The 27,418-nt window shown below is 35.8% G+C and overlaps 1 protein-coding gene across 3 annotated transcripts in view; it reads left to right on the top strand.

Annotated features, from left to right (window-relative positions):
- Positions 1-27,418, top strand: part of ETFQO (electron-transfer flavoprotein:ubiquinone oxidoreductase) — a 234,742-nt gene that overhangs the window by 116,295 nt on the left and 91,029 nt on the right. For all 3 annotated transcript variants that reach the window (XM_089787027.1, XM_089787028.1, XM_089787029.1), the window contains exons 9-11: positions 3,046-3,114; positions 24,636-24,728; positions 24,831-24,933. In XM_089787027.1, the coding sequence (XP_089643153.1) occupies positions 3,046-3,114; positions 24,636-24,728; positions 24,831-24,933 (265 nt within the window). The remainder of the gene's footprint in view (positions 1-3,045; positions 3,115-24,635; positions 24,729-24,830; positions 24,934-27,418) is intronic.

Raw genomic sequence — 27,418 nt, 5'->3', positions numbered from 1 at the left:
ATGTAATGACAATTCCTATTATTTCTGTGTGTTCCAAGTGCAAATTTGAATGTATATAAATATGAGTAGAGGAGACATGTCTCTATGGTAAGTTATAAGTCAATAAGCAATTAGATAATGTTAATATATATATATATATATATATATATATATATGAGAGTTTGTCTAATCGATGATTAACCAATAACCATAAAAGGACAATCTCTAGGTTAATTCAATCTGACTAAAGCTACAACATTAATAGGTTATGACATCTATTGAATAAATTATTTGGTCAGTTAGATAGCTGAAATGGTCAATGAACCTCGTAGATTATTTGGTCAAATAGATAGCTTAAATGACCAATGGATCTATAAATTTAATTAGGGAGCAACTTTATGTTGGATGGATGTTGAAATGTTATCACTATTCGTTCCAAACAATACTATAACTCCCTTTATTTAAATAATAATGTCTATTATAACTGAATCTCTTATTCAGTTTGCTGATAGAACTATGGATGTTTGAATATGAACAAACTATTTGCATGCATTGTACCACTTACATTCAAGTGTTGTCATCTAAACAGTGCACTGCCACATGGCACTCTTAAGCAAGTCAAATTGATTCCCAATGATTTGAGATTTGCTTAAGTAACGAAGGGAACCTGTGGGTTTCTTGAATGCTGCTACATTCCACAATCAACCAAACATTGCACACTCCTTTTTTAATTTCTAGATTTCTACTGATTGCTGCTTCTTTTTGGTCCAATACTGAAATGGTTTCGCCTCACAACTAGAACCAATTTGGGTAAGTCCAATTTTGGTCATCTTCAGTGCTTGATTACCGAACAACTTATGTGTGGATAGGGAAATGAACTAGGTGACATAACATATGAGAAACTCAGACAATAATGTTATATGTAATTGCTTAATGTGGAGTAGAACCACCAAGGATAAATAAGGAGACAAACCCCAAATCCCTTGGTTAAATTCACACAACTCCATCACCTCTAATGTCGTTGATCGTTCACCAACCTGTAAATATTTAACGACAAAAAAAGGGAGATCATAGAAGAACAAATCGGCTACTCTGGCTCAGTTTTTTTTAATGATTTCTTCCTTAAAGTGGCATCGATGTCTCTTAATATGCCATAGTAAAGAACAATTGTATCACCAAAAGGACATATTTCTTCCACATAACCAAATCTTTTTTTGTTGATCGCACTTCTTCATTACTTAATCAAAAGGCTCTTTCTTAATATGATTGTGGGTCCACTTCATGGCTAACCTCTAGCTTGTTATCTTCTCAATTAGATCACTGCTATTTTTAGTGATTGTCGTACTTTTTATAATCTCAATTGTAATGTTTGTATATATCATGTATAATGTAGTCAATGTTATTCACTTGCTCTCTGTCATGTAAATACCCTGTTTTGTGATATCCTCATTACCTTCATTTATCTATTGATTTGCTTGATTATTGATATTGGTGAGTTCAATCTCTTAATTACTCTGCCGTCTCTGATCACTTTGATGACATGTATCAAACACTTGTGCGTTTGTTAAACTCCTAGCGGCTATCTTTTCCACTGACATATCCTATTGACTTTTCCAATCCTTATAGTTTGAAAAGATTAATATATCTGAACTTTGTTTAAATTATTACTTTGGGATTACTATGTGGATCATTATTGGGCCCATCTTTGTTATCTTATTATTGTCTTATCTAAGCTATATATATATATATTTGTCTTTATTAATTAATTTATATTATAATATAATTAAAATAATATATTATAATTTTATTATTATTCATCTTTTTATTACTTAATTATTAAATCCTATTCCAGAAAGGGGACATTATAGTTTGCCCTTCCCCCAAATTGCTTCTCCTCAAGCAATGCAAACCTTTGGTGCAAGGAGTTGTCTTGCTTTTTAACTCTGATATCTGATCCAATGGCCCGAAATGGTAATTTCAATTTGAGGTTAGAACTGCAATATATTTCCAAATATAAACTTGCAGGTAAAAAAAATTGCCTTTTATAATTTGGTAAAATAATTTGTGAACTTAAAGAGTGAAATTAGCTCATAAATTCATTACAAAGAAGAAGACTAGAGATGGTTGGCCAAATATTACGATTCATCCCACTCTACACTACTATCTGCTTTATAGGTACACAACATATTTAAAAGATCCAATGGTTGTCGAGGGGGACACAACCATCAACTGACTCTTACAACTACTTGAGAATGAAATTCTATGGACAATTGATACATTGACGGATAACCAATATTATCAAACATAATAATAGGTATTGTAGCCCGACTACAATCTTTTCAATCGTAAATATCCCCATGCATGAGAATATATTATGCCCTTAAAATGATTGCTAAATTGAATTACTTTAATTTTTGTAATGATTCCTTATTAATATTTCTTTGATGCAAGTTCTATGCCCATTTTCTCATTCATATGATCAGAAATGTGTGAAAAATTTGGATTCTTAAAAACAACTTAATTATGAATGGTTTTTCTTTGTATGGCATCGTGAGTGGGCATGTTGGTGAAAATGTGTCTGCTCCAAGTTGATTGTCACATACTTGAATCCAGAATAGATAAGGTTTTACATCTTAATGTAGAAGTTTCAAGGTTAATAGAAAAACTATCCCTTGGTGGAATGCTTACATAAGGTACATCATACACAAATTTGGTGTCTTGGCAGTTATGTGAAAAATTGCTACCTTTACCTTTTCTTAATCTTGGATTTCTTTATACAATGATGTCACTTACCTATATATAAGTGACATGGTTACATTGCCTTGAGGAATATCTTATGTAAGCAGATTTTTCTTCCTAGCTCATTTATTTGATCTTGAATTCATATTTAAATTCTTTGAAATGCCATTAAGACTTGGAATTGATATATTAATATTCATTTTGAGATATAAATATATATGATTGCACATGATGTGCCTTGATTATTTAATTCTAAGTTTGCATTTTGGAATCTCTTTTAGGAACGACCTTTTCACATTTTGCTCATAACATGGGGTTGATATGCAGGTTTCAGTTGGCTTAGTTGTTGCACTGAATTATCGGAATCCCTACTTAAGCCCCTATGAAGAGTTCCAGGTAATTGCACTCATCAACCTTTAAAATCTTTAAATTTGCATTATATTGTTAAGAGAGTTTCATGAAATTCCAGCTAACTGACAATTTTTCATTAAGTTAGATTCAATTGGTCCTTTTTGTTTACATAAATGCTAATTTTAATTTAATTTCTGACAACTCATGAATAGCTTTTAAGAGTAAGAAAGCTAAGGAGATATAGAGAATTTTCTATTATTCATGATATGGAGATGTCAGCCATTATGCATGTACTTGCTGAATTCAAGTAGTACCTTGCAGGGAGTAAAATAGTGGTACGGACAAATCATAATAGCTTGATATGCTGCCTCAGCAAGCAGGATTTGAATGAAAAGTGGCAAAGGTGGGAAAACCACAGGCCTATGATTTTGACATTATGTTAAGGAAAAAAGGAATATAGTTGTGGATGTCCTCTCCAAAAAGCTAACTTTTTGTTCAATCATTGGGATATTAGTAGATTGGAAAGCTCATCTCTTGGTTGAGTATTTCAAGAATACATTTGCTTGTGATGTCATGGGAGGGAAGGTATAGGATGACAAGTATAGAATAATGAATGATCTAAATTTGTACAAGGATAAAATTTTCCTTTTTCCAGAATTCAAGATGAAAGAGAAGATATTCAGATGTCCATGATACCATTAGTAGGACACCTTCAATACTTTAAGAACTACAAGTAGTTTAGAGAATCTTATGGAGGGACTCAAAGATGATGTATCAGACGTGTTAGGGACTGTTTTACTTGCAAACATAATAAGTTAGAGTGTACTGTTTCAGTAGAATGTTTGTAGCCCCTGCCAACTCCAAAGCAGAAATGGGAGAGCATATCGATGGATTTTATCACGGGTCTCTAGGGAAAGATCACATCCGTGTTGTGGTGGATAGGTTCACTAAGTATGCCCATTTCTATTCTATATCTTTTGATTTTAAGGCACTTCAATTTGCAAAGTTATTTTTTAGAGAGGCTTATAGATTTCATGGCCTTCTCAAGAACATAGTTAGTGATGAGAGCAAGACATTTGTAAGTATGTTTTGGCAGGATTTTTCCAGATTGGTTGGTATTGATTTGACCTCAAGCACCATTTACCATCCATAGATGGATGGACAAACTGAGATTTTCAATAAGTGGGTAAAGGGAAGATTAGGTGGTTATATTTGAGGGAGCACTACTACAAAGCCATTTACCACATGTCCAATATAACTCTATTTAGAGTGTTTTATGGCTACAATGTCAAATATCTTGTGAATTTGGTCATTGTTTATAGTTGGGGTTGACAGGCCAAGGATTGGATCTAGGAGGGTACATTTGGAAGTCACTATTTATGCAGATAAACATAGGTTCAAGAGAGCTTTTAAAGTGGGTGTCCTGGTTTTCTTGGGATTCTAGCCCTATAGATAGTCCTTGAAGAAGAGTGGAGCAGAGAATAGGAAGCCATGGATCTATGGGCTATAAAGGTTGTGAGGACTCAGGAGGATAGGAGAGGCTTGTGTATGAATTGGAATTGGAAGAGCCTAGCAAGACTTTGCATTTGAGGTACAATTTTGGTTGAGTATGTTGAGATTTGCAATGTGCTCATGTTTTGTCTAAAAAAGGCACTCGGGCGACATAGTTCACTCTCTCCCAAGTTACCACCATTGAATGAGAAAGAAAAATTCATTTCAGTACTTGAGGTTATTATGGTTGTATAGGATAGAAGATTGAGAAATAAAAGCATCATAGAATATTTGGTTCATTTTAATGATTTGCCCCTAGAATATACCAATATAGCAGAGCGAATATGTCAGTCCAAATCTATAATTTTTTGGGAGAAGGCAATTTGAGAGAAGCAAGATTGTAATGTATCCCTCATAGTTGTAGGTGATTGGTGGAGACTATTTGTTGAATAAATAGCTTTAGTCAGATATAGGAATGATGACTGATTTGATCATATGCATGTGGACATGTATATCAATCCACTGCATGAACTGACATACATATATATTATTTGTATTTAGTCAAATCACTATTTCATATGTTTTTGGAAAGCAATCATCACATTTGTATCTAATTGAAACTCTATGTATTATAAGTACATGATCTTATTGAAGATAGATTATTATCTATATCAGATTGTACTGGATGCAAGTATATTGTGAATGAGCACTTGCAGATTCTACTTCTGATTATTGTCATTTTCATGTTCCTCTTGCTTAGATTGAGTAATTATCATATCCTTGACTAATTCAGATCGAAGTCTGATTATTCTTCATTGCAGATCGGCGACATGCCACTAGACTATTAGACTCCTATTAGAAATTGTAGACCTATGATACCAACTTTCACTCCAAGGGTTCTGATGGAACCCAGAAATTTTGGGCATTTTTCTTGAGATGCATTTGTCTTTGGTTGCTACACCCTGATCCTGCTTCAAGACCAAAGGCTAAAGAGATAATTCAGTCCGAATTCCTTAATGAAGCCCAGGATGCATTAAGTGAGAGACAAGCTGCTGTTACAGTTGATGAAGAAGATGCAGAGCAACTCTGCGATCTTGTTCATTTAGAGGTGGAACAGAAGATGAGGGGTTCTTATTTGGAGGCAATTCCTAATAGGTCAAATGAATTACAAAGTTGCAGAGTTGATAAAGAATTTCAAGCATTTAGAACAAGTTTATTTTTCAGTGCGAGGTAAAATTGAGCCTACTGAGTTAGACTCTAATGGGCAAAGTATTCCAAATAAAAGCTTTAGCATCAACACACTGAATACGGATGATCTCGTACTAGAAGGTGATGGAAATGATTGTGTGGATCGTCTTGGATGTTTCTTTGATACTGTATGTAAGTATGCTCATTATAGTCGATTTGAAGTGTAGGCGGCTTTGTGACATGGAGACCTACTTAATACAGAAAATGTGGTGTGGTCTGTGGGCTTTGATCACGATCATGAGTTCTTTGCAACTGCTGGGGTGTCAAAGAAGATCAAGATCTTTGGCTGTGATGCAGTTTTGAATGAGAATGTAGATATTCATTATTCTGCTGTTGAGACTGCAAGCAAATTGAAGCTTAGTAGTATCTGCTGGAACAGTTACATAAAAAGCCATATTTCTGTTACCAATTTAACATGCCTCTTAAATTGTCATGTTTTACGCTAAACTAATTATGTTCTATCTGCTAACTAAGTGTGTTTAGCTGTTGAGAGTATACAGTACAGAACGAAAAGAATGCAGTAAGCAAAGTACAGGGAGCATAAAAAAGGAGAATTGATCACTTTTTCAGGATACAAGTACCAAAAAAAAAACTTTTTATTCAAGTATTCAAAAATATTTTACAAAGTGTTCATGTTTACACAGTACTTGAATACAATGCATTCAGATATTACTCGTGCTCTCAGCTCCTAACATAAATATCTGAATTAAGCACATTGTACAAACAGAAAAGTAGTGAAAAAGAGATAGAAAGGAAAGGCATCCATTGCCTGAATGGAAAGTTGTTGCATTGAACGCTGAACGGCTGATCCCGTATCTCCATTTGGGAGTAAAACCTGCAAAAAATGAATAAAGAAATGGGTTAGTTCATATGAACTGAACAATGGAAAACTTTCCTATCATCTATACTCTGCTGTTTATACAAAGCGGTTATCCAGATAACTATGCTAAAAAGCAAGAAGGCAAGAACAATTCGAAGAAGATGAAACATGTTTTTACTAATGAGTTTGTTCCATGTGCAGATACAGGTATGAAGACTTGAGGCTATAGAAGGATCATGCGTAAGTTACATGCGTGAAGCCTTTTGGCTAAGCTTGTTTGGGCAAAGACTAAAGATATTGGGGAGACTGTTGAGGGGGCATGCATAAGTTTTAGGTATGGGACCTTCCGGTTAAACCAATGTAGTTGATTGAAGACTTTGAGGAGATCATAGGAAGGGCGTGCATAAGTTACAAGCATGAAACTTTTTGGTTAAATCATATAGTGGCAAATGCAAAGAACGAGAGGAGACTGTCGAAGGAGCATACATAAGTTTCAGGTATGGAACCTTCCGGTCGAATCATGGAGGACATGTTAAGTTGGCAGTCTTAGGCTAAAGGAGTTTCAATTATTTCTGCAAGTATATTTCAGCATATATTGAGAAAGTACAGGTTCAATCAGTCACAAGGTAAATCAGAATTAATTATCAGTGCCAGATCAAGAGGGAAAGAAAGGAAATCTGCTACAGGAAAATCAAACTTCTATGAGCAAAATACAAAGGCAAAAATTTCATGATATTCATCTTATTTATGTGCTTCATGTTCATCAAATGATGATCTAATCTATGAAAGAACGAAACAGTGCGCTGAAATGTGTATCAGCAACAATAGTAATTGAAAAAGATTTTTAGTTGCAGCATAACAGGAACCTTATCAGCCATTGCAACTTTCAAGACATACGTGGTGATAAAGTGAAACCAATGCTACATGCTGGAATGTGTATCAGCATACAAAGACTAAGCAATGATGAAATCAACACTTATCTCAAAGCATGACAGGAATACATATACACATCCTGAATAAAAGAAAGAGAAAAGTGCTAAAAGACTATGAGCTTCATATGACCTATGGGAGTCACGAACCCCTGTTCGAACCCCATAAGTGATGGATCAATATGCTGAGGAAAATAAATGCTTCAATAATTATCAAAAGCTCAGAACAGAAGGAGCAAAATTTCATATCAATGATTTCAAACTACAGAATGCAATGAAAGTTACAAAATGCTGCTAAAATGGAAGTGTATATGCTGAATATTCTTTTATCAGAATGGTGGATATCAACAGATAAGGGTTTGAACCTTATTTTTATGCCAAGAAGAGTCATGATATATGTATTATTACAAGGGAAAGAAATACATTCATTTATTCTGAAAATCGTAAGTGTATTTGCAAACATTTATGTGTTTTTTCAAACAAGTATTTCAACACATTCTACAGAGAAGACAACACGTTTTTTGTGCTATGATATTCAAACAAAAGTATTCACCAATAAACCCAATACTATTAGTAGAGATAAAATCATTTTCTATGCAGAGAAAGAAGCACGTTTTTTACCAAATAGTGCCACGTTTTTAAAAATGTTTTTTGCAAAGTTTGAACAAAATATGTAAAGGCACAATATGATGCTACAGATCGTCCAACAAACAATCAGTAAAAAATATGCAAACCCATATACAGATTTAATGGTAATATCTCATCTTTTTTTCATTTTATAAAGTCAACAATGAGAGAAGTACTTACAGCTCAAATGAAGAAGGAGCCAAAGGGAATGAAGAAGCTATGCACGGCCATGAAACAGAAAGTCCAACAAATGCATATTAATGCTCAGATCTAGCAAAAACCCATGATATCTCAAGAGAAATATGCTCAGATTTGCAAGCAAAATCGCTGTCCAAAGCTCCAAGATGAAACCCATTTTGAAAAATGGCATCCAAAATCCATAGCTGGGATCTCAGAGCAAGATACCAACGCCTAGCAAAGCAAGAATATAATATCCTCAGTAAATACCACAAGAACCCGTGGCCAAATACCAGAGATATGGCATTTCAACGCTGCCCAGTATCAACCAACAACTCGAGCCCAAGAACAAATACAGAGATCAGTATTCGCTGCCAAAGAAATACGTCTATGGCTAACAAAAATAGCCTCTCTCAGCAAATAAGCACAAAATCCGCAGCTTGAAACCAATAAGGGAGGAGAACGCAGAGAAAATATCCCCATACAGCTAGGGTTTCACCACAATCTTCAAGCACTCTCCATCCATACATGAGCTAAAAGAAGTGAAAAATGAAGACAAAGATCGTTTACTCTTTGCCTTGGGCGTTATTTCATTTTTGCCCTTTGCAATATTGCATAAGGATTTCGGGTCCGAGCTTAGACATTTGTTAACTCCATATTTATTTTGTATAAATTATTATATGCATTATGCCCATGTCATTTATTCAATGCATATAATAGATTTATTAACAAATGAAGATTAGTTAATATATATACTAAAAATATTATATATATTAAATAAATTATGACTATTTATTTATTTAATATATATGATACTTGTAATATATATTTAATATTCCCTTTGTTATATTTAATAATATTGATGTGTTTTCAAAATTAATAATATTAAAACACGTCAATATTAATTAAATATAATAAAATAAAATAAAATAATTTTTTTTTGTAAAATTAATAAATTAAAAGGTTGTAATTATAAGAACTTTAATTTTATTAATTAATTAAAGGGAATTAAAAGAAGTTTTAAACGCCTAAATGCAAGGAGAGAAAATGGGAACGCTATTTTTGGAACAAGGGGGCATTCAGTTAATAGGGGGTACTCATTGAGGCTAGGTTCAGTTCCAGTTCCACATGCAGGTTTGTGAGTCATTTGATGATATTTTTAGCATCCTATGGGGCGGTTGAGATCAATTATACATGCAGTTCAAATTGAAGGCTTATTTTATGCATATATTGCATAATTTGGAGCATTTTCACATGCTATTTTTGTGGGTTACTTAGTGCATCCGAGTTTGATCTTTTTGTACATGATTTTGGAGAGCTGGAGGTAGTTTTGAGTTATCCATCAGTTGGGCAGGTGGTTGAGTGCAGTTTTCAGAGGCTCCATCATAGTTTTCATCATTTTTTGGTGATTTTTCCTAGGCATGATTTTGGAATCTGAGTTAGGGTTATTTTTCTATATATTGTATTTTCACCTCATTATGGGGACCTTCTTTCGGATTCAGATTTTTGCGCATAGCAGATTTTGAGTTGATTGTAAGGGCACTTGTGACAGAGATTTTTCAGCATTGATTATAGAGATACAACGGTTCCTTATTATAGATTCTTGTGCAATTTTGTGAACTCCTTGCTTTAATGTTGTGTTCGCCTTCATTATAGTTACATTCCTAGCTGCAGATTTAAATCGTGATACATGTGATTGCAGGTCTATGTTTGTGATTATTGTTTTCTTGCAGAAAATTGGCGAAACTTAGGTATCCCTTTCAAAGCAGGAGATCCCAATCCTTACATAGAAACACTTTTGTGATTACGTGATTGTCTGATATTGTAAATCAATTGTCTTTTCGTAGTTTGTGCTGAAGTAATCAAAATTACATTCACAACCATTGGTGTATCACCTCACTTAGATTAGTTTTTATCATTCATTCTTTCAATTCTTACCCTTATCTCGAGTATGTTTTAGGATTAGGTGATCACAACTTAGGAACCAGCCTAGCTTTTGGAGATTCTTCTCTCGTTTTAGGACAACCCACCACCCGAGAGAGTTTCCATTGTTTCACAGGATAGCTTGATTCTACATCTCGCTTAAGGCTCAAATCCTGATTGACAACAATTTCATCAACTGATTATGATGGTTTTGTTCAGCTCTGGGATGCTAGTATTGGCCAATCAATTGCACAGTTTAAGGAGCATCAAAAGCGTGCATGGTTTGAGGATTTTTCTCATACAGACCCAACGAAGCTAGCTAGTGGAAGCGACCACTGTTCTGTTAAACTTTGGAGCATTACCTATAAGGACGCCTAAATTTTTTACTGTCAACCATCAATTCAAGTCTTATATGGTTGTTAATGTCTGATTTGTTTTTAATGTTGCTCCAGGCTCTAAAGGGGAAAATGAGAGACCAGTTATGTGCACAAAGATATTCAATAAGATTACAGAGTTTCTCATAGAGAGGAAGATTATCAAATGGTGAATGCACACAGAAAAAAGGTTTAAAAAAGCAACAGCAGGTTGAAGAGAATAAGGAACCCCCCCACAAAATTGAGGGACTTGGCTGGAATTGATGCCATGAAAGATGAAATCATCGAGGTAGTAGCTTTCTTGAAAAATCCAAAACATTTCCAAGAGATGGGAGCTAGAGCACCTCAGGGTATTCTTATTTTGGGTGATCATGAAACACATAAACAGCCCTTAGTGCTAGCAATTGCTGTGGAAGCCAGAGTTCCATTAGTGGAAGTAAAAATTATCGACTCCATAGGTATTAGATACAAAGTTGGCCAAGGTCCTACAAGAGTTCGTGAGCTATTCCAAACTACAAGGGAGTTGATTTGAAGTGCAAGAGGGAGTTGTTTTCATTGCTTCAGCAGAAAGGGCAAAATATCTTGCCGGAAAAGAGGACTCATCGAAGTATAAATGTCGGGTCACAAATGGGGGCTGAGAGAAAGGAACAATGTTTGAACAAACATAATATCCTGAAGAAAGCCACAGGAATATGTGAACTATCAGCAATGTACAGATAAGCACATACATCTCACCGAAGAAGGACAATGCGTATGATGACAGCTGTTACCTTGGTCACGAGGAGAAAGGCTTGGCTCGAAGGGAATCAGTCTGTGCAAAAAACCCAATGATTTCCTTCATCACGGAAATGAAAATGAAGGCAAAGAGATGACGCAAAATGGAAAAAGCAAAGGCCAGCGGATGCAATGAAAAATCAATAGAGAAATAGATCTTGGATGCCTGTCTAGAAGGAGTATGCTAGATAGTGGAGATTTTTGATCAAATATCCTCGAGGTGAAGAATAGGAAAAGATGAGATCCAGCGGAAGAGGAGCAAATACGCTAAGTGCATGTAATGTCCCCTTTTTAGCATTCATAGCATGATGTTGTCGTTAGCCTATTTCCCCACGGTCCCGTAGGCTAACTAGGACATTAAAGGGGCTTAGAGGCCATTTGGCCTAGATAGTTTCAGTCGCAGGTCTTTCTGAGGGGTTTTGAGGCAACTTTGGGCATACTTACTATTTATAGTTAGTCATCTTGGGCATGGGTGGACATCCAGTGGCAACGGTATGTCGATGGTAATTGTTTAAAATCGGCAAGAAGACTTGTTTATCATTGATACGATTTGTTTTGCATTGATAAAGCTATTTTATAAAGTTAAATTTAAATATTTAACTTTATTAATGCATAGACTATAATTTGTGGGAAATATTTAAATTAAAAGAGTCCCCTTTATTTTATAACACATTGGAGACATAAGTTACATAAAGGGAGTTATGTTTTATCCTACATTGAGAAAACGAAGGATGGAGCTCTTGTGAGAACACTATAAAAGAAATGGAAGAGCTTCTTTTAAGCATGGTTGGAAATATCAAAGAAATTGGAGAATTTTCTGGAGGTTATGTCTCAATAGTTTGAAGGACGAAATCCCTTCAAGCTGAAAATCTTGACGCCATTGAAAGATATGGTCTTGAGATTCAACAGGGTAGCAATCCGAAAAAGCAGAAACGAAAAAGCAGTCCGAAAAAGCGGAATCGAAAAAGTAGGTCGAAAAAGCGGAATCGAAAAAGCAAGCGGAAAAAGCGGAACTGAAAAAGCAAGCGAAAAAAACGAAATTGAAAAAGCAAGCGGAAAAAGAGGAACCGAAAAAGCAGTTTGAAAAAAGCAAAGTAGAAGGGGCAGCATAGAAGAAAATTATTACAGCCATCTACAACCAGGTTCTTTGTTAGTATTGTTTTTTAGGGTGTTATAAGCTTTCAGCTGTAAGTGTGCATTATACCAGCATTATCATTTTGTAATCCATGTAAATGCCAAAGTCTTGGCCATATTTCATGAGCATTGTAATTTTCATTGCAATTAAGAAGATAATAGTTACTGGTGCCATTTAAGCAATTTAATATCATTATTTATCAGCTAGTTAGTTTGCATACCAACTGTTTGTAAAAATGCCAGTTGGCTGTAGGTGTTCATTTCTCATGCTTAGATCATATATATGCACTAAATATTGTCAAAATTAGGAGCACACTCATGTTAGGTCATCGTGTAGTCCATTGTAGTCTTCTAGCACAAGATTTTCTTTAATGCAAATTGAAAAAAAAGTCATTTGAAGCTAGCTGAAATACTATATCAGTCATACGTCCCTTGCATGTGAATTGTTTGATGAAATTCCTTGAGCTTTCATCAGCATTTTTGAGGGCAAATTTGAGGAGGGTCATTACAGTGGTATCAGAGCTTGCTTGCAAAGTGTTTGACGAAACGTCAAACAACTGAAGTATAAAGATTTTTGGTGTTTGAAGAAGTTATAACTTGTTGGGGTATTACAGTGGTATCAGAGCTTGCTTGCAAATTGTTTGACGAAATGTCAAACAACTGAAGTATAAAGATTTTTGGTGTTTGAAGAAGTTATAACCTGTTGGGGTCATTACAGTGGTATCAGAGCTATAAGTCTTGCTATCCTGTGGAGGTCTTATAGGGAATTTGGAATAGCCAGATAGAGAGAAAAATGTTTGACAAAATGAATGTCGGTCCAGATCAGGGAAAGGAAAGATTCCTACAGTTATTAGACACCTTAGCACAGGGACAGCGATCAGCAGAGCAAAGAGCACAGGAATAGAGTCAGAGATTTGAGCTTATGATACACAGGATGGCTCGTCAAATGGGGTCGAATGCTAATGTGGTTGGAGGAAATAATCAGAATGGTAATAATCAGAATGCTAATAATCAGGATGGGGCACAGAATGGAGGCGAACAAATTGGGAACAATTTCAGTCATGCACCCCAGCAAACTAGGACAGTGAGTTCGAGGCCCATGGTTCCAACATTTCCTCCTAGAGCTCCAGAGCAGCCCGTACCAGAGCCCCATATCACTGATATACAGGACCAGTTGAGGAGAGATTGGGAAGCGGGAGGTCCAGATTTTATAGCTGCAATTACCCTTAGGGAGTATATAGATGTGCGGATGAAGCATATGCCACGTGGACATGACAGGAACCGAAGCTATGAGCTACAGAAGAAAGTAGGGAAACTTCAGTTACCATATTATGATGGCTTGGGGAAGTCTACAGCAAGAGCTTGGGTTCAAAAGCTTGACACATATTTTCAAATGAACACTATGCCTGAGGAAGAAGCTATTAAGTATGCAGCAATTCACCTGGATGGGTTAGCACACGAATGGTGGCATCATGGTATGGTCACTATGGGTCATGCACACATTACCTTCTATGTGGAGTTTAAGGAGAGACTGATTGAACGTTTTGATAGGCCTAAGGATCGTACCTTCCCTATGACAGGCAGAAACTTCTATGAGGAGTTTAACAGACATGCTGATTCAATACAGGGAAACATTAGCACATCTTCAGGTAATGGTTTATCTGCATCATCTTCACAAGCAGAAGGGGTTAAAGATGTTGTGCAAGTTGAGCTAGTTGCATCAAAAGGTGATATCACAGGCACACCAGATTGCATGATTGACACAGATAGTGATTCCAGTACAGTTGGGCTGGATGAAGTTACTGCAGTTGAGGATATTGTCATGTTTGAGGATAGTACAGTTGATCAGAAAGTGAGCATTCATGACTTTGCTGAGAAAGAGTACCAGGCACAGTTGGATGCTTCTTCACATGAGATAGAGGCTAGTAGCTCTTTGCTTGGTTTGGCAAGCCAGCTGAAGACAAGGGACAAGAATATTGTCACGGCTTTATCTCATCATGACAGGATACATGGATTGATTGAGAATCACATTTGGATGATTCAACTGCAAGAGAGACAGAAAGGAGTCACAACAGGTTCTTGTTGTGACGACTTACAACAGATCAAGGAAGGCATGGAGACAATGAAGTTAAGTTACATACACCTACTTTCAGATCGCAATCATATCCTTAATCTTGCAAGGATCTATTTAGATGCAGTGAAGAAGGAGGAGAAGGAGGTTGACCGGTTTTTTCATGAGTTGGAGGATACTCGGAATTCCTTGGTGTGTACTCAGTTGGCTCTCCAGGATTTTGAGAGACATGTGGACGAGCGTTGTCTTGAGGTGAGTTCAATTTGGGAGTTAGCGCATATGGCAGGGACTCAGTTTCCTTTTACAGTCGGGTCACATATTGATGATGATATGAGTACGTCTAGCATTCACACTCCAGATTCAAAGACTGTAGACAGGTGCGTGAAGTCAGTTGGTATTGTTCACATTACTCAGGTGAGAAGTTTACTTGAATTGCCAGTTGGTTTCCGTTCATGGATTAGATGTTGGGATCCTTATCTTAGTACTTGGGATCGTTTTGACCGGAGATATTTATCATTCTTTGGTAGTAGTATCTATTGCACCATCATGGACTTGATTAGTAGCTTGCCAGGTGTAGTTCTCATCCATGCTAGCAGCTTGTGTGTTGTTGGATTTAGTTTTTACACACCTGTGTTGGGCATTGTTCATATATCCAGGCGATCATTCTTGTTGGAATGGGTTAATGATCTCTCAGATATGACAGAGTTTACAGAAGAGTCCCAGGATCTGAGTATTACAGATGATAGCTATTCTAAGGTTACTCCTTTGGACAGTGTACCAGGGATAGAGTATAGGAGTGCGACCAATCGGCACAATCATGTGTCTAGTCAGTTGAGAGTTTGCGAGCGAGACATTTCTATTTCTTGCGAGCATTTCGATGCTGCTCGTCAGTTGTTAGCAGTTTATGGATGGGGTTCTCCTGCTAGTGATGAGCAGGGAGGCAGTTATCTTTCCTTGACAGAGATCCACTCTTTATGGGAGGCTATTCGGATTCTGAGACAGAATTATATGCAGTTGGTAGCCGACAGAGATTATCTTATGGAGTGGGGGAGTACAGCATACGAAGCATTATTGGCCAAGGAAGATGAGGTGAGTGAGCTTAGTCAGCAGCTCGAGGTGACTTTTGAGATTCTTGAGAGTACACGGTTGGCTTTCGAGGAGTCACAATTTCATTTGGCTAAGGTGACCGTGGAGTTAGAGTGACTGCAGTCTTTACCAGATTCTGTACAGTCACAAGCTCTGGTGTCTGGTGATCCGAGGATGTCCATGGTCGAGATTGTCAAAGACAGTGGAGATGGGTATGCATCCACCCTTGATACTAACATTGGCATATCAGTTCCGTTCCTACTAGAGTCAGGTTCAGTTGAGTTGGGTGCTATAGCAGATTGTTGTGGTATGCCTGACATGGTGGTGGCCTCTAGTACTAATGGCACGGAGACTAGAGATGTTGTATCAAAGATCATGTGTGATGTTGGTGAGCTGGCAGTTGGCATGGTTCCTGCTAGTGATACTACTCCCTTGGCAATGTCTTCGAAGGTAGTAATCAGTTCCAGCTTGGTTAGTGATTGATTGCAGTTAGTTTCATCTAGGTTGCAGTCTGAGCCACTGACTAAGATTGGCGCATTCTATCGGCATTACACTGTGAGGTATGCTCATCAATTTACCTTTGGTGACCATGTTGATGAGATGATAATATGGAGATATACTTTGATTCCTAGTGCTTGTCATCAGTTATGGGATGGTTTGACGCCACAGGATGAGAGTTGTGATGGGCATGACATGGCAATAGGTTTTGCGGTTGATAGCTTGATAATACATTACATAGAGCAAGAGTTTGGGAGTGATGCTTCAGCGGTTGTTGTTATTGATTCTACTCCTTTGGTAATGACATCTCCTGACTTAGCTGGTGATCAGTCACAGTGGGTTGTATCACTTGTTCATGGTGAGCTGTTGACTGGGGTTAGTTCTTTTTATCAGCATTATACTGCAGGGTATGTACATCAGTTAGCATTTGATCCTTGTGTTGAGGAGTTGGTGGCAGGCAGATTTGGTTTGGGTTCCATTTCTTGCTGTTTATCTTGTGATGTCTTTTCACCATCAGCGGCGCATGAGAGTTATGGTTATGAGACAGTGGCCCGTAATCTACAGAGTTGTGTTAACTGCAGTAGATGTACAGTGTGTGGATTCTTTGTATTTGGTGCAGTTTCATGTGGGAGTGGTCACCATTGTTGCAGAGTTGGATTGTACATTCCATATAGACCAGTGGGATGCGTTGATGGTATTTACTGTGTTGGCAGTTTGGGTTATCTACTCTACTTGGGTTTTGATATTTCGAGAGCCTGTTTCTCATGGGTTCATAACTTTGGAGTTTGGGTGAGTTGTATTTGCCAATTTGATTATGGATTCCTCTTGGTTAATTTTCAGAGGTTGTTGCAAGAGCCTATGTTGACTAACAACAGTATAGTTCATGACTACATTTGGGATCCAGGTGGATTGATTGGGTTGTTGTTCGGCCATTGCTTGGGGACAAGCAATTTTGGAAAGGGCGGACTGTAATGTCCCCTTTTTAGCATTCATAGCATGATGTTTTCGTTAGCCTATTTCTCCATGGTCCCATAGGCTAACTAGGACATTAAAGGGGCTTAGAGGCCATTTGGCCTAGATAGTTTCAGTTGTAGGTCTTTCTGAGGGGTTTTGAGGCAACTTTGGGCATACTTACTATTTATAGTAAGTCATCTTGGGCATGGGTGGACATCCAGTGACAATGGTATGTCGATGGTAATTGTTTAAAATTGGCAAGAAGACTTGTTTATCATTGATAAGATTTGTTTTGCATTGATAAAGCTATTTTATAAAGTTAAATTTAAATATTTAACTTTATTAATGCATAGACTATAGTTTGTGGGAAATATTTAAATTAAAAGAGTCCCCTTTATTTTATAACACATTGGAGACATAAGTTACATAAAGGGAGTTATGTTTTATCCCACATTGAGAAAACGAAGGATGGAGCTCTTGTGAGAACACTATAAAAAAAATGGAAGAGCTTCTTTTAAGCATGGTTGGAAATATCAAAGAAATTGGAGAATTTTATGGAGGTTATGTCTCAATAGTTTGAAGAACGAAATCCCTTCAAGCTGAAAATCTTGACGCCATTGAAAGATATGGTCTTGAAATTCAACAGGGTAGCAATCCGAAAAAGCAGAAACGAAAAAGTAGTCCAAAAAAGCAGGCGGAAAAAGCGGAATCGAAAAAGCAAGCGGAAAAAGCGGAACTGAAAAAGTAGGCGGAAAAAGCGAAATGGAAAAAGCAAGCGAAAAAAGCGGAACCGAAAAAGCAGTTTGAAAAAAGCAAAGTAGAAGGGGTAGCATAGAAGAAAATTATTACAGCCATCTACAACCAGGTTCTTTGTTAGTATTGTTTTTTAGGGTGTTATAAGTTTTCAGCTGTAAGTGTGCATTATACCAGCATTATCATTTTGTAATCCATGTAAATGCCAAAGTCTTGGCTATATTTCATGAGCATTGTAATTTTCATTGCAATTAAGAAGATAATAGTTGCTGGTGCCATTTAAGCAATTTAATATCATTATTTATCAGCTAGTTAGTTTGCATACCAACTGTTTGTAAAAATGCCAGTTGGCTGTAGGTGTTCATTTCTCATGCTTAGATCATATATATGCACTAAATATTGTCAAAATTAGTAGCACACTCATGTTAGGTCATCGTGTAGTCCATTGTAGTCTTCTAGCACAAGATTCTTATTAATGCAAATTGAAAAAAAAGTCATTTGAAGCTAGCTGAAATACTATATCAGTCATACGTCCCTTGCATGTGAATTGTTTGATGAAATTCCTTGAGCTTTCATCAGCATTTTTGAGGGCAGATTTGAGGAGGGTCATTACAGTGGTATCAGAGCTTGCTTGCAAAGTGTTTGACGAAATGTCAAACAACTAAAGTATAAAGATTTTTGGTGTTTGAAGAAGTTATAACCTGTTGGGGTTATTACAGTGCAGAAGATATCTATTAACGCCTTATTCCAAATCAGGAATTCGAATATCTCACAAGGATGTCTTCTGTTTCCTTTCGAACTAATGGCTATACTCAAAAACCTAGTCTTTTATACAAATGTAAGGATTTAAAGGCACTTGTAAATATGGAGTGGAAGAGTTAAAACTTCAGGCATCGTAAAATATAATACACCAAACTATTGATCATATTAGGTCAAGATTACATTAAGTATTTAATATTTAATATTGGTGGTTATTAGTTATGAAGAGGTGTGATGGTTAAATACACCCTTCTAAAACTTATAAATATGAGATGTAAAAGAAAAACCAAAGGGAGACTTATGACAATATTCATTATTTTTAAAATTTTACATGCTCTATGATGTATTATATTCTTTTATTGAAGGAGAAATGAGCAATTGAACAAAGCTTCTGGATTTTGGATTATCGAGCAAATTTATATGCAAGTCTAGAATTGAAATTTGCAATAGATTGATCATCTGTAAGGAGTGTCTTTATTGTGATTTATTTTTGGCATAATTATTTATTTTATATTTCAGAGTTTTAAATTATTATTAAGTTGTGTCCTTTGTAAATGTTTTTTATTAATTTTCTATAAATATTTTAATATTTGGATAAGTGGACTGGGTCATTATTGCATTTTAAATTTGATAAATATAAATGTTGTGAAATATTTAATTATTTTCGTATTTATGTCTAATTTGTCTCCGCAGAAGTTAAAGTGCATTTTAGACTAGTTTAAATTGCGTTTATATAATCGATCCATCGCGTTTGAATTATTAAAATTGTTTATAGTTAAAATATATTAAACTTTATAAAGTTGTACGTTTCAACTTATAATGTTGACTCTGATTGCCCATTTAATTAAGCATTGGTCTTTTACTCCTGATTCATAATGCGTATGCTGACAACTGTTTCATTTCTTTCCATTGAAGAATTAACATATTCATTTGTTGCAATCATCTGTAATAATCACTCTTATTAAAAAAACATTTACAATTATTTACTTTTATTCTTAATTCGTAATTCGCAATCTTAAAGCTTTCTATAATTCTTTTCGTTTTGAAAGCTTTCATCACATTTGTGTTTTAACTGATCTGCTTTAAGCATCTTGGATATAAGGTTGTTGTCCAGGATTAGGTACACCCACCTTGGTTTTGTAAAGCTGGAAGCACAGGAGATTTAACTCACGTCGATTGGTCTCATCAAGTTGGCCTTAACCAGTTGGATATCCCAGCATCGAGCATGCAAGGCTCGTAGGATTCCAATCTGCGGTTTTGGGAACCAACAGGTTCAACCTGTTTCTTTTGTGTAATCATTTACTGACTCATTGGATGTATCTTCTCATTGCTTATTAAAAGAAAAAAAACTTTTACAATCGACTTAAGAAAATTTCTCAAGCTACTGAGTTTTTTGCCAATTTGTTTCCAGGTCTTGGTGAGTTTTTCAACTATGATGCCAAGTTTCTAAATTTATGGGTGGCCCTTCTATTGATGATATTTTTTATGTTATGTCCTTGCAAGGTAATCATGACGACAAAGGTGCGAATCTTCTTTTGAATTGAAGGCTTGCTGACCTCATCCCCTGACTCACTCCATCCATTGCTTTGATCATTCTCTTCTTCCCATACATTGTTGGGTATTATTTTGATATAATGAATTTTCCCCTTGCCCATGGATTGATGTCCTAGCTCCCATGCCTCTTTGCATGTAAAGCATAACATCCTCCACAAGTCTTGTTGGGTTTCTTCATCCATTTTATTTATACTTAGGCCCTCACTTTGTAGAGGTGGATGTGCCTGATCTACTAGATTCAATGACCCCTTTGGTGGTGCTCTGAGAGGTTTTACCCACCCTTCTAATGGATCCATTAGACCATCCATAAATAAGATGATCAATCTTTTCTCAAATATGTCCATGACTAACACTAATAGTCATTGGAGTTCCATGATGTAGCCATCAATCTTCCCCCTTTGTTTCAATTATGGCTTTCTTAAATATATTTCTGGATCCTTCTTGTCAAACCTTTTTAGCAATCGCTTTGTGAATTCTACATATGAAGTTTTGTGCATGACCCAAGGTAATGATGCCATGATACCAATATTTGTGTGCATTTCCATATAGGTCTATGACGACATATTTTATAGCTTCTTCTCACATGGGGTTGACCTCAAAGTATGTATCAACCTTTTTCAGCCATGCTCATGCTATGCTTTTACCTGAACCATCATAGTAGGGTATGTTGAGCTTACGTATCTTTCTTTCCAAATCATAATGATGGCCATGGTTCCCTTTTTGGGCAGGTACCTTGTTATCAAGTTGTGTAATTTTCTAGTGACATTTCAGGTTGTAAACTTGCTGCTTCCTTAGTTTCTTCTCCTTCACCTTGCCTAGAGCAGATTTTCCCATCATATCAAAGCAAAGCAAGGTTTCTCTTCACGCATCATTGCTAGAAGTCATCAACCATCTTAATGTGAATGAGTTCCACCTATCACCTTTCTTCTTGCCAATCAACACATGATGATGATTCAAATATATCTATGCTCAACCCATTATTGTGTTGCAACTTGATACCATTATTATAAAAATAACAAGTGTTTCTCACATCAGTATTAAGATAAGATGCACTTTTAAACACTTAAATAAAAAAACAAACAGATTTTTCAAATACTCAATGAAATTGGAATCATAGGCCCATTTTAGAGTGATACACAAGGGAGGTGCTTGGTTTTCATTTTAGCATCATCTAGTCATCATTTCGCCATTCAATTCCCAAAGTCTTAACTATGAATTTTGCATAAGAGCATGAAAACCCCTTGTTATTTGGAGATCTTGGAGAAAGAAAATTTCCTTGGACTTCTATTGTAGGATTTGGGGATGAAAGCTGAGTTTGGGTATTTTATTCAATATTTCAGTATTGGGATGATGAGATTTGAGAGCAATTGTGATGCTTCTGAGGCAGAATGCTGATTGCTAGAATTAGTTCTCAGCCTTATTGTTGATTTTTCAAGGGTTATGTTGAGTGCCACATATTGGCGGTTTAGCAGCAATTTTGCTTACACTAAATATCATAAATTCTAGGGTATTATCTGCTGCAGCTGCCTTACACCTAGCTATAGTTGTACCATCCCTCCAAAGCTCCTTACGGCATCTTGGAACATAAACTTAAGGTTTTTAGGGTCAGGTTAGCAACATTTATTATGTAATGACCCACCTCAAATCTGCTCTCAAAAATGCTGATGAAAGCTCAAGGAATTTCATCAAACAATTCACATGCAAGGGACGTATGACTGATATAGTATTTTAACTGGCTTTAAATGACTCTTTCTTCAATTTGCATCAATGAGAATCTTGTGCTAGAAGACTCCAAATGGACTACACAATGACCTAACATGAGTGTGCTACTAATTTTGACAATATTCAGTGCATATATATGATCTACGCATGAGAAATGAATACCTACAGCCAACTGGCATTTTTACAAACAGTTGGTATGCAAACTAACTAGCTGATAAATAATGATATTGAATTGCTTAAATGACACCAGCAACTATTATCTTCTTAATTGCAATGAAATTTCAAATACGATGCTCATGAAATATGGCCAAGACTTTTGGCATTTACATGGATTACAAAATGATAATGCTGGTATAATGCACACTTACAACTGAAACTTATAATACCCTAAAAACAATACTAACAAGAGAACTTGGTTGTAGATGGCTGTAATAATTTCCTTCAATGCTGCCCCTTTTGCTTTGCTTTTCCGATTTGCTTTTTCGAACTGCTTTTTCAGATCTGCTTTTTGAACTGCTTTTACGGACTGCTTTTTCGGTTCCACTTTTTTGGACTGCTTTTTCGTATCTGCTTTTTCGGATTGCTACCATGTTAAATCTCAAGACCATATCTTTCAATGGCGTCAAGATTTCCAGCTTGAAGGGATTTCGTCCTTCAAACTATTGAGACATAATCTCCAAAAAAATTTCCAATTTCTTTGATATTTCCAAGCATGGTTAAAAGAAGCTCTTCCATTTCTTTTATAGTGTTCTCACAAGGGCTCCATGCTTCGTTTTCTCAATGTGAGATAAAACATAACTCCCTTTATATAACTTATGTCTCCAATGTGTTGTAAAATAAAGGGGACCTTTTAACTTAAATATTTAAGTTAAAAGAGTCCCCTTTGTTACATAAAGGGAGTTATGTTTTATCTCACATTGAGAAAACGAAGGATGGAGCCCTTGTGAGAACACTATAAAAGAAATGGAAGAGCTTCTTTTAACCATGCTTGGAAATATCAAAGAAATTTTAACTCTTTTAACTTAAATATTTTCCACAAACTATAGTCTATGCATTAATAAAGTTAAATATTTAAATTTAACTTTATAAAATAGCTTTATCAATGCATAACAAATCTTATCAGTGATAAACAAGTCTTCTTGTCGATTTTAAACAATTACCATCGACATACCGTTGCCACTGGATGTCCGCCCATGCCCAAGATGACTTACTATAAATAGTAAGTATGCCCAAAGTTGCCTCAAAACCCCTCAAAAAGACCTGCAGCTGAAACTATCTAAGCCAAATGGCCTCTAAGTCTCTTTAATGTCCTAGTTAGCCTACGGGACCGTGGGGAAATAGGCTAACGACAACATCATGCTATGAATGCTAAAAAAGGGGACATTACATATTAGTTATTTCAGATGGTTTGAGGTTTGATTTGGATTGTTTCATTTGGATCAGCTGTCCATACAGATGTACGGATCTTGTGAATGCATCATCAATTTTGATTTTTGATTTTATGTATCCAGCATCATTACCAGCAACTGCAATTGATCCTAGCAGCTGTGATTGAATAATTATCATTTTCCGGAAGGTTCCTATTTCCGTTCCAGTTCAGATCTGAGTAATTTGACATCCTAGGGTTTCATATTTGCTGTCATAAATAATCAGCCATAAACCAACAGTGGAATATTAAGTGAAGTTGGCATTGACATTTCAAATGTAATGTTTCTGATGTATTTGAATTTGAATACTAGTGTTATAAGGGTTTGGTAAGTTGTGATCATCATTAGTTTCTATTTTGGTTTTCTGTTTTTGTTTTTGTTTGCTTCAGAAATCACAAAAATAAAAATAAACTATATGTTCAATAAAAATCCTATGTTTACACATTGCAACTTTTTCATTCTATATCCTTGTGTTATTACAATGGATATGATCTTATATTAATACAACTCTGCCATTATATGCTTATAATAAATCTATAATACTTGTGGCTAACTTTATAAAAATACCACAACATCTAGTGAAGACCCTTAGATGATAATGATGGGCAACTTGCATTATGAAATATTTTCATTCCTCACTACAGCACTTAATGAGGAGTCACACATGCTTGTCCAAAACTAAGTTTGCATATTATTGGTAATTATGTTTGAGACATTTAATTTGAAAAATTAGAAGTTTTGTTCTTTTCCTCTACAATTTAATTTCTTTATAATAAGGAGTAGCCAAGTCCTAGGAAAAAGATGCAGGATTAAATTCTTATACAGGTATTTATTGAAAAGCAGTGCTGGTTTATGAATAAGACTTTGTTTATTGAATAATCAAATACTTTCCGTACAGACTCTTATGCTAAATTCAAGTTCTTTTAAACTTAAATTTCTGTAAAGTACTTTAATTCAGTCTAGTCCAATCTTGATATACAATTTTCTTAAACTGTTTTGTAGTAACTTAAGAGGATAATCTTGTTCTCTGTCTTTGCAATACTTTCTTATATTATATGTCTTAATTATTTTGTAATGCAAATTCGTAAGAAGTAACATTTTGAACTAACATTTGTCTTAAGGTAATACAAATGAGTTCATTTGGTTCTTAAAATCAACTTTATGGCATGGTTGATGTGGTTTTGGTGTTTAGATTGTTGAAATATATTGGAACCTTTGGTTCAATTCATTATATGGGGTTTGCAGAAATTTAAGCAGCATCCTGTCATCAAGCCAGTATTGGAAGGAGGAAAAGTTGTTCAGTACGGTGCTCGTAGCTTGAATGAAGGCGGGTATCAGGTAGTGTCGGTCAGGATACACTTGGAATTAAAAAATTTGTTGTTCCACCAAGGGTTCATCTGTTTTCTCTTTAATCTGAAATATCTATATTTATGATTGCAGTCAATTCCAAAGGCTGTTTTTCCTGGAGGAGCGCTAATAGGATGTTCAGCTGGATTTCTAAATGTTCCTAAAATCAAAGGCACTCATGCAGCTATGAAGTCAGGTAGAAATTTGATATTATTGTTTTCCCCTAGGGCCATTTGTAAGCTGGAAAAAATTAACACAAAAATCAGATGAATCTATAAAAGATTAATTGATGGATGGAATTGTATATTGATCCTCAGTTAATGATCTTGGTTATCAAAGCATCAATATGCATTTAAGAGATTTTTATTTCTTTTGGAAAGCTCAGCAAATTAATAACAGAGTGTAAAATCAATCAGAGAGCTAATACAAAGGTCTTAACATGCTTCTTCTTGGATAACTTAGCTGTGGTTTCCATAAGGGCACACTCCCTTGTAAAACACTATTGCATCATGCTTCAAGTCTTTCCCACTATAAATTTTGTAGGCTGTTACACTAATACACCTTTTAACAATGTTAGATTTCCACAATTTATAGTTTCTGTAATGTCCCCAATTTTGTCGGCATCAGAGTTTCAGGGATTAGCCTATTATTGTGATTCTCGAAGGCTAATTATTGTGGATAGAGGGTCTTCTATAGTAGTGGCTTGGCTTGGGAGGGTCTTATCTTCTCCACATTTCAGTAAGCTATAGGTTGGTCTTTGGTTGGCTTAGATTGGACTTCGTTTGGGCTTAGTTTTGTGTACTTACTATTTGTGGTAAGTTGGGGTTGATCGAGATGGACCCTTTCTGTTTTTGGAAAGTGCATTTGGTCACATGGAGAAATAATAGATATGACTCTTATTTCAGACGACATATTTAAATGATGAGTATTTTGGGAGTTATTATATTTTTGGTGGCCAAATTATTATTAAATAATTAAATGGCTATTTATAAACTTATTTTAACTTTATAATTTCACTTAAGTTGAAGATTGAGTTATCATTAGAAGGGGCCATTTATTTCATTAATATTATGCCTAAGTCAAGTATTAAATGTTGCCAAAAGAGTTAAGTTGGAAAGTTTCAAGAGTTGAGTTCTTTTGGGAAACTTTCACAGTTTCACAAGTTGAGTTCTTTTGGAAACTTTTGTCAACAAAGGCATTATAAATATGAGCTCATTCATTGAGAAAAGTATGCTTGGATATTTATTTGCTTTTATTGCCTTTGTGGCTTTTCTGAAGTTTTGATTTTTAATGCCCTTGCTGAGGTAAAAGTGTTTTAAGCTGAGAAGCGTATTGGATAACTACTGAGGTATAGTGATTTAATTATACTTGGAATTTGAGTTGAATCTCCATTTCTGTTCTACTCTTCCTTTGGAGAATATCATTGGTGCTGTGAGTTTGTGTAATTTTGATATCACTTCTCTACAGTTTATTCTGTGCATGAGAAATGGATTTATGCCAAGAAAATTATTTTAATCTTCCATTTCTGTATTACTGCGCTTGGAAGAAATCAATGAGCTCTGAGAGTTTTTCTGAGATTGCATTTGTAAATCGTGTTGAGGTTTGGGAAATCAAATCTGGACTGTCATCCACTCTTTGGCAGCGTTTTTGCATTCATTGTGATTGTGCTTGGCATAAGAAAGTTGTGTGACTTTTTTCCTGAGGGCTGGCAGCTCATAATTAAAGGTTGCAACTTATGAGACCTGCGTCTACACCTGGAGCTGCTGATATCTTTTCCAAGGCCCAATGTGCATGATACAAGGCTTGCTAATTGCCTTTCGGGACTTATGTCCAAATTCTGGGCTGCATTTATTTTTGGGCAATGTAGTCAATCATAGAGGGCTGCAGTTGCAAGGAAAGGGTCTATTTGTGACCTGCGATTTGTCTATATCAGAACTGCATGTTGGTCAGTCAGCGTGCATACTTGCTGCTAGCTGTGTGAGGAAAATTAAGAGCCTTTGATCGAACAATTCATAGCTGGGTGATCAAGCAACATACATATCGGCAATATTGGGCCTGCTGAAGGTTGCAATCAAGTTTGCCTATGGAGAAATGCCTGCTGCAATTCGATTGCTAGCTTGGCTGTACAGGTTCTAACTTGCTTGTGATTTTCATGTAGAAGTTTCTAGAATTATTAAGTAAAGATTGCAATTGTGTTCAATTTCAGAATTGTTCTGCTAGTGATTCACTTAATATCTAATGAGGTCATTTCTTGTATTGATGCCAAAATCTTTAAATTTTCATTTCAAACTTAGTGCATGGAATGGGACAGCTAGGAAAGAATTGACTTAATTTCTGTTGTAGACTAATCAAGATTTGGACTAAAGAAGATGTCAGTTGTTTATTGTGTGTTAGACAAAATACCAGCTATTGATTTAGTAAAAGATATTGATGTTGTTAAAGTTATAACCAGGTCAGGGTTACTACAGTTTCATTGAATGCCATTCTTTCTAAATTAGACCATGTGAGATTTTTTTGTATATTCCACAATCTGTAGTTTCGTTGAATCTATTCTTTCTTTAACTCCATGAACAATAGGCTAAGACGAGGGTTCTAGAGCTCTAAAGTGCACACCAATTTGGTTCTATGCTTTGAGCTTTTCCAGATCATAGGCAAGGTATGTTGACTTGTAGTCACTAGTT

This window comes from Cupressus sempervirens, chromosome 6 (assembly GCF_028749045.1).
Source record: "Cupressus sempervirens isolate cs-2001-9-10 chromosome 6, ASM2874904v1, whole genome shotgun sequence".
NCBI classification, from domain to species: Eukaryota; Viridiplantae; Streptophyta; class Pinopsida; order Cupressales; family Cupressaceae; genus Cupressus; species Cupressus sempervirens.
Note: the sequence above shows the minus strand (reverse complement) of the source record. Positions and strands in the feature narration are given on the sequence as shown.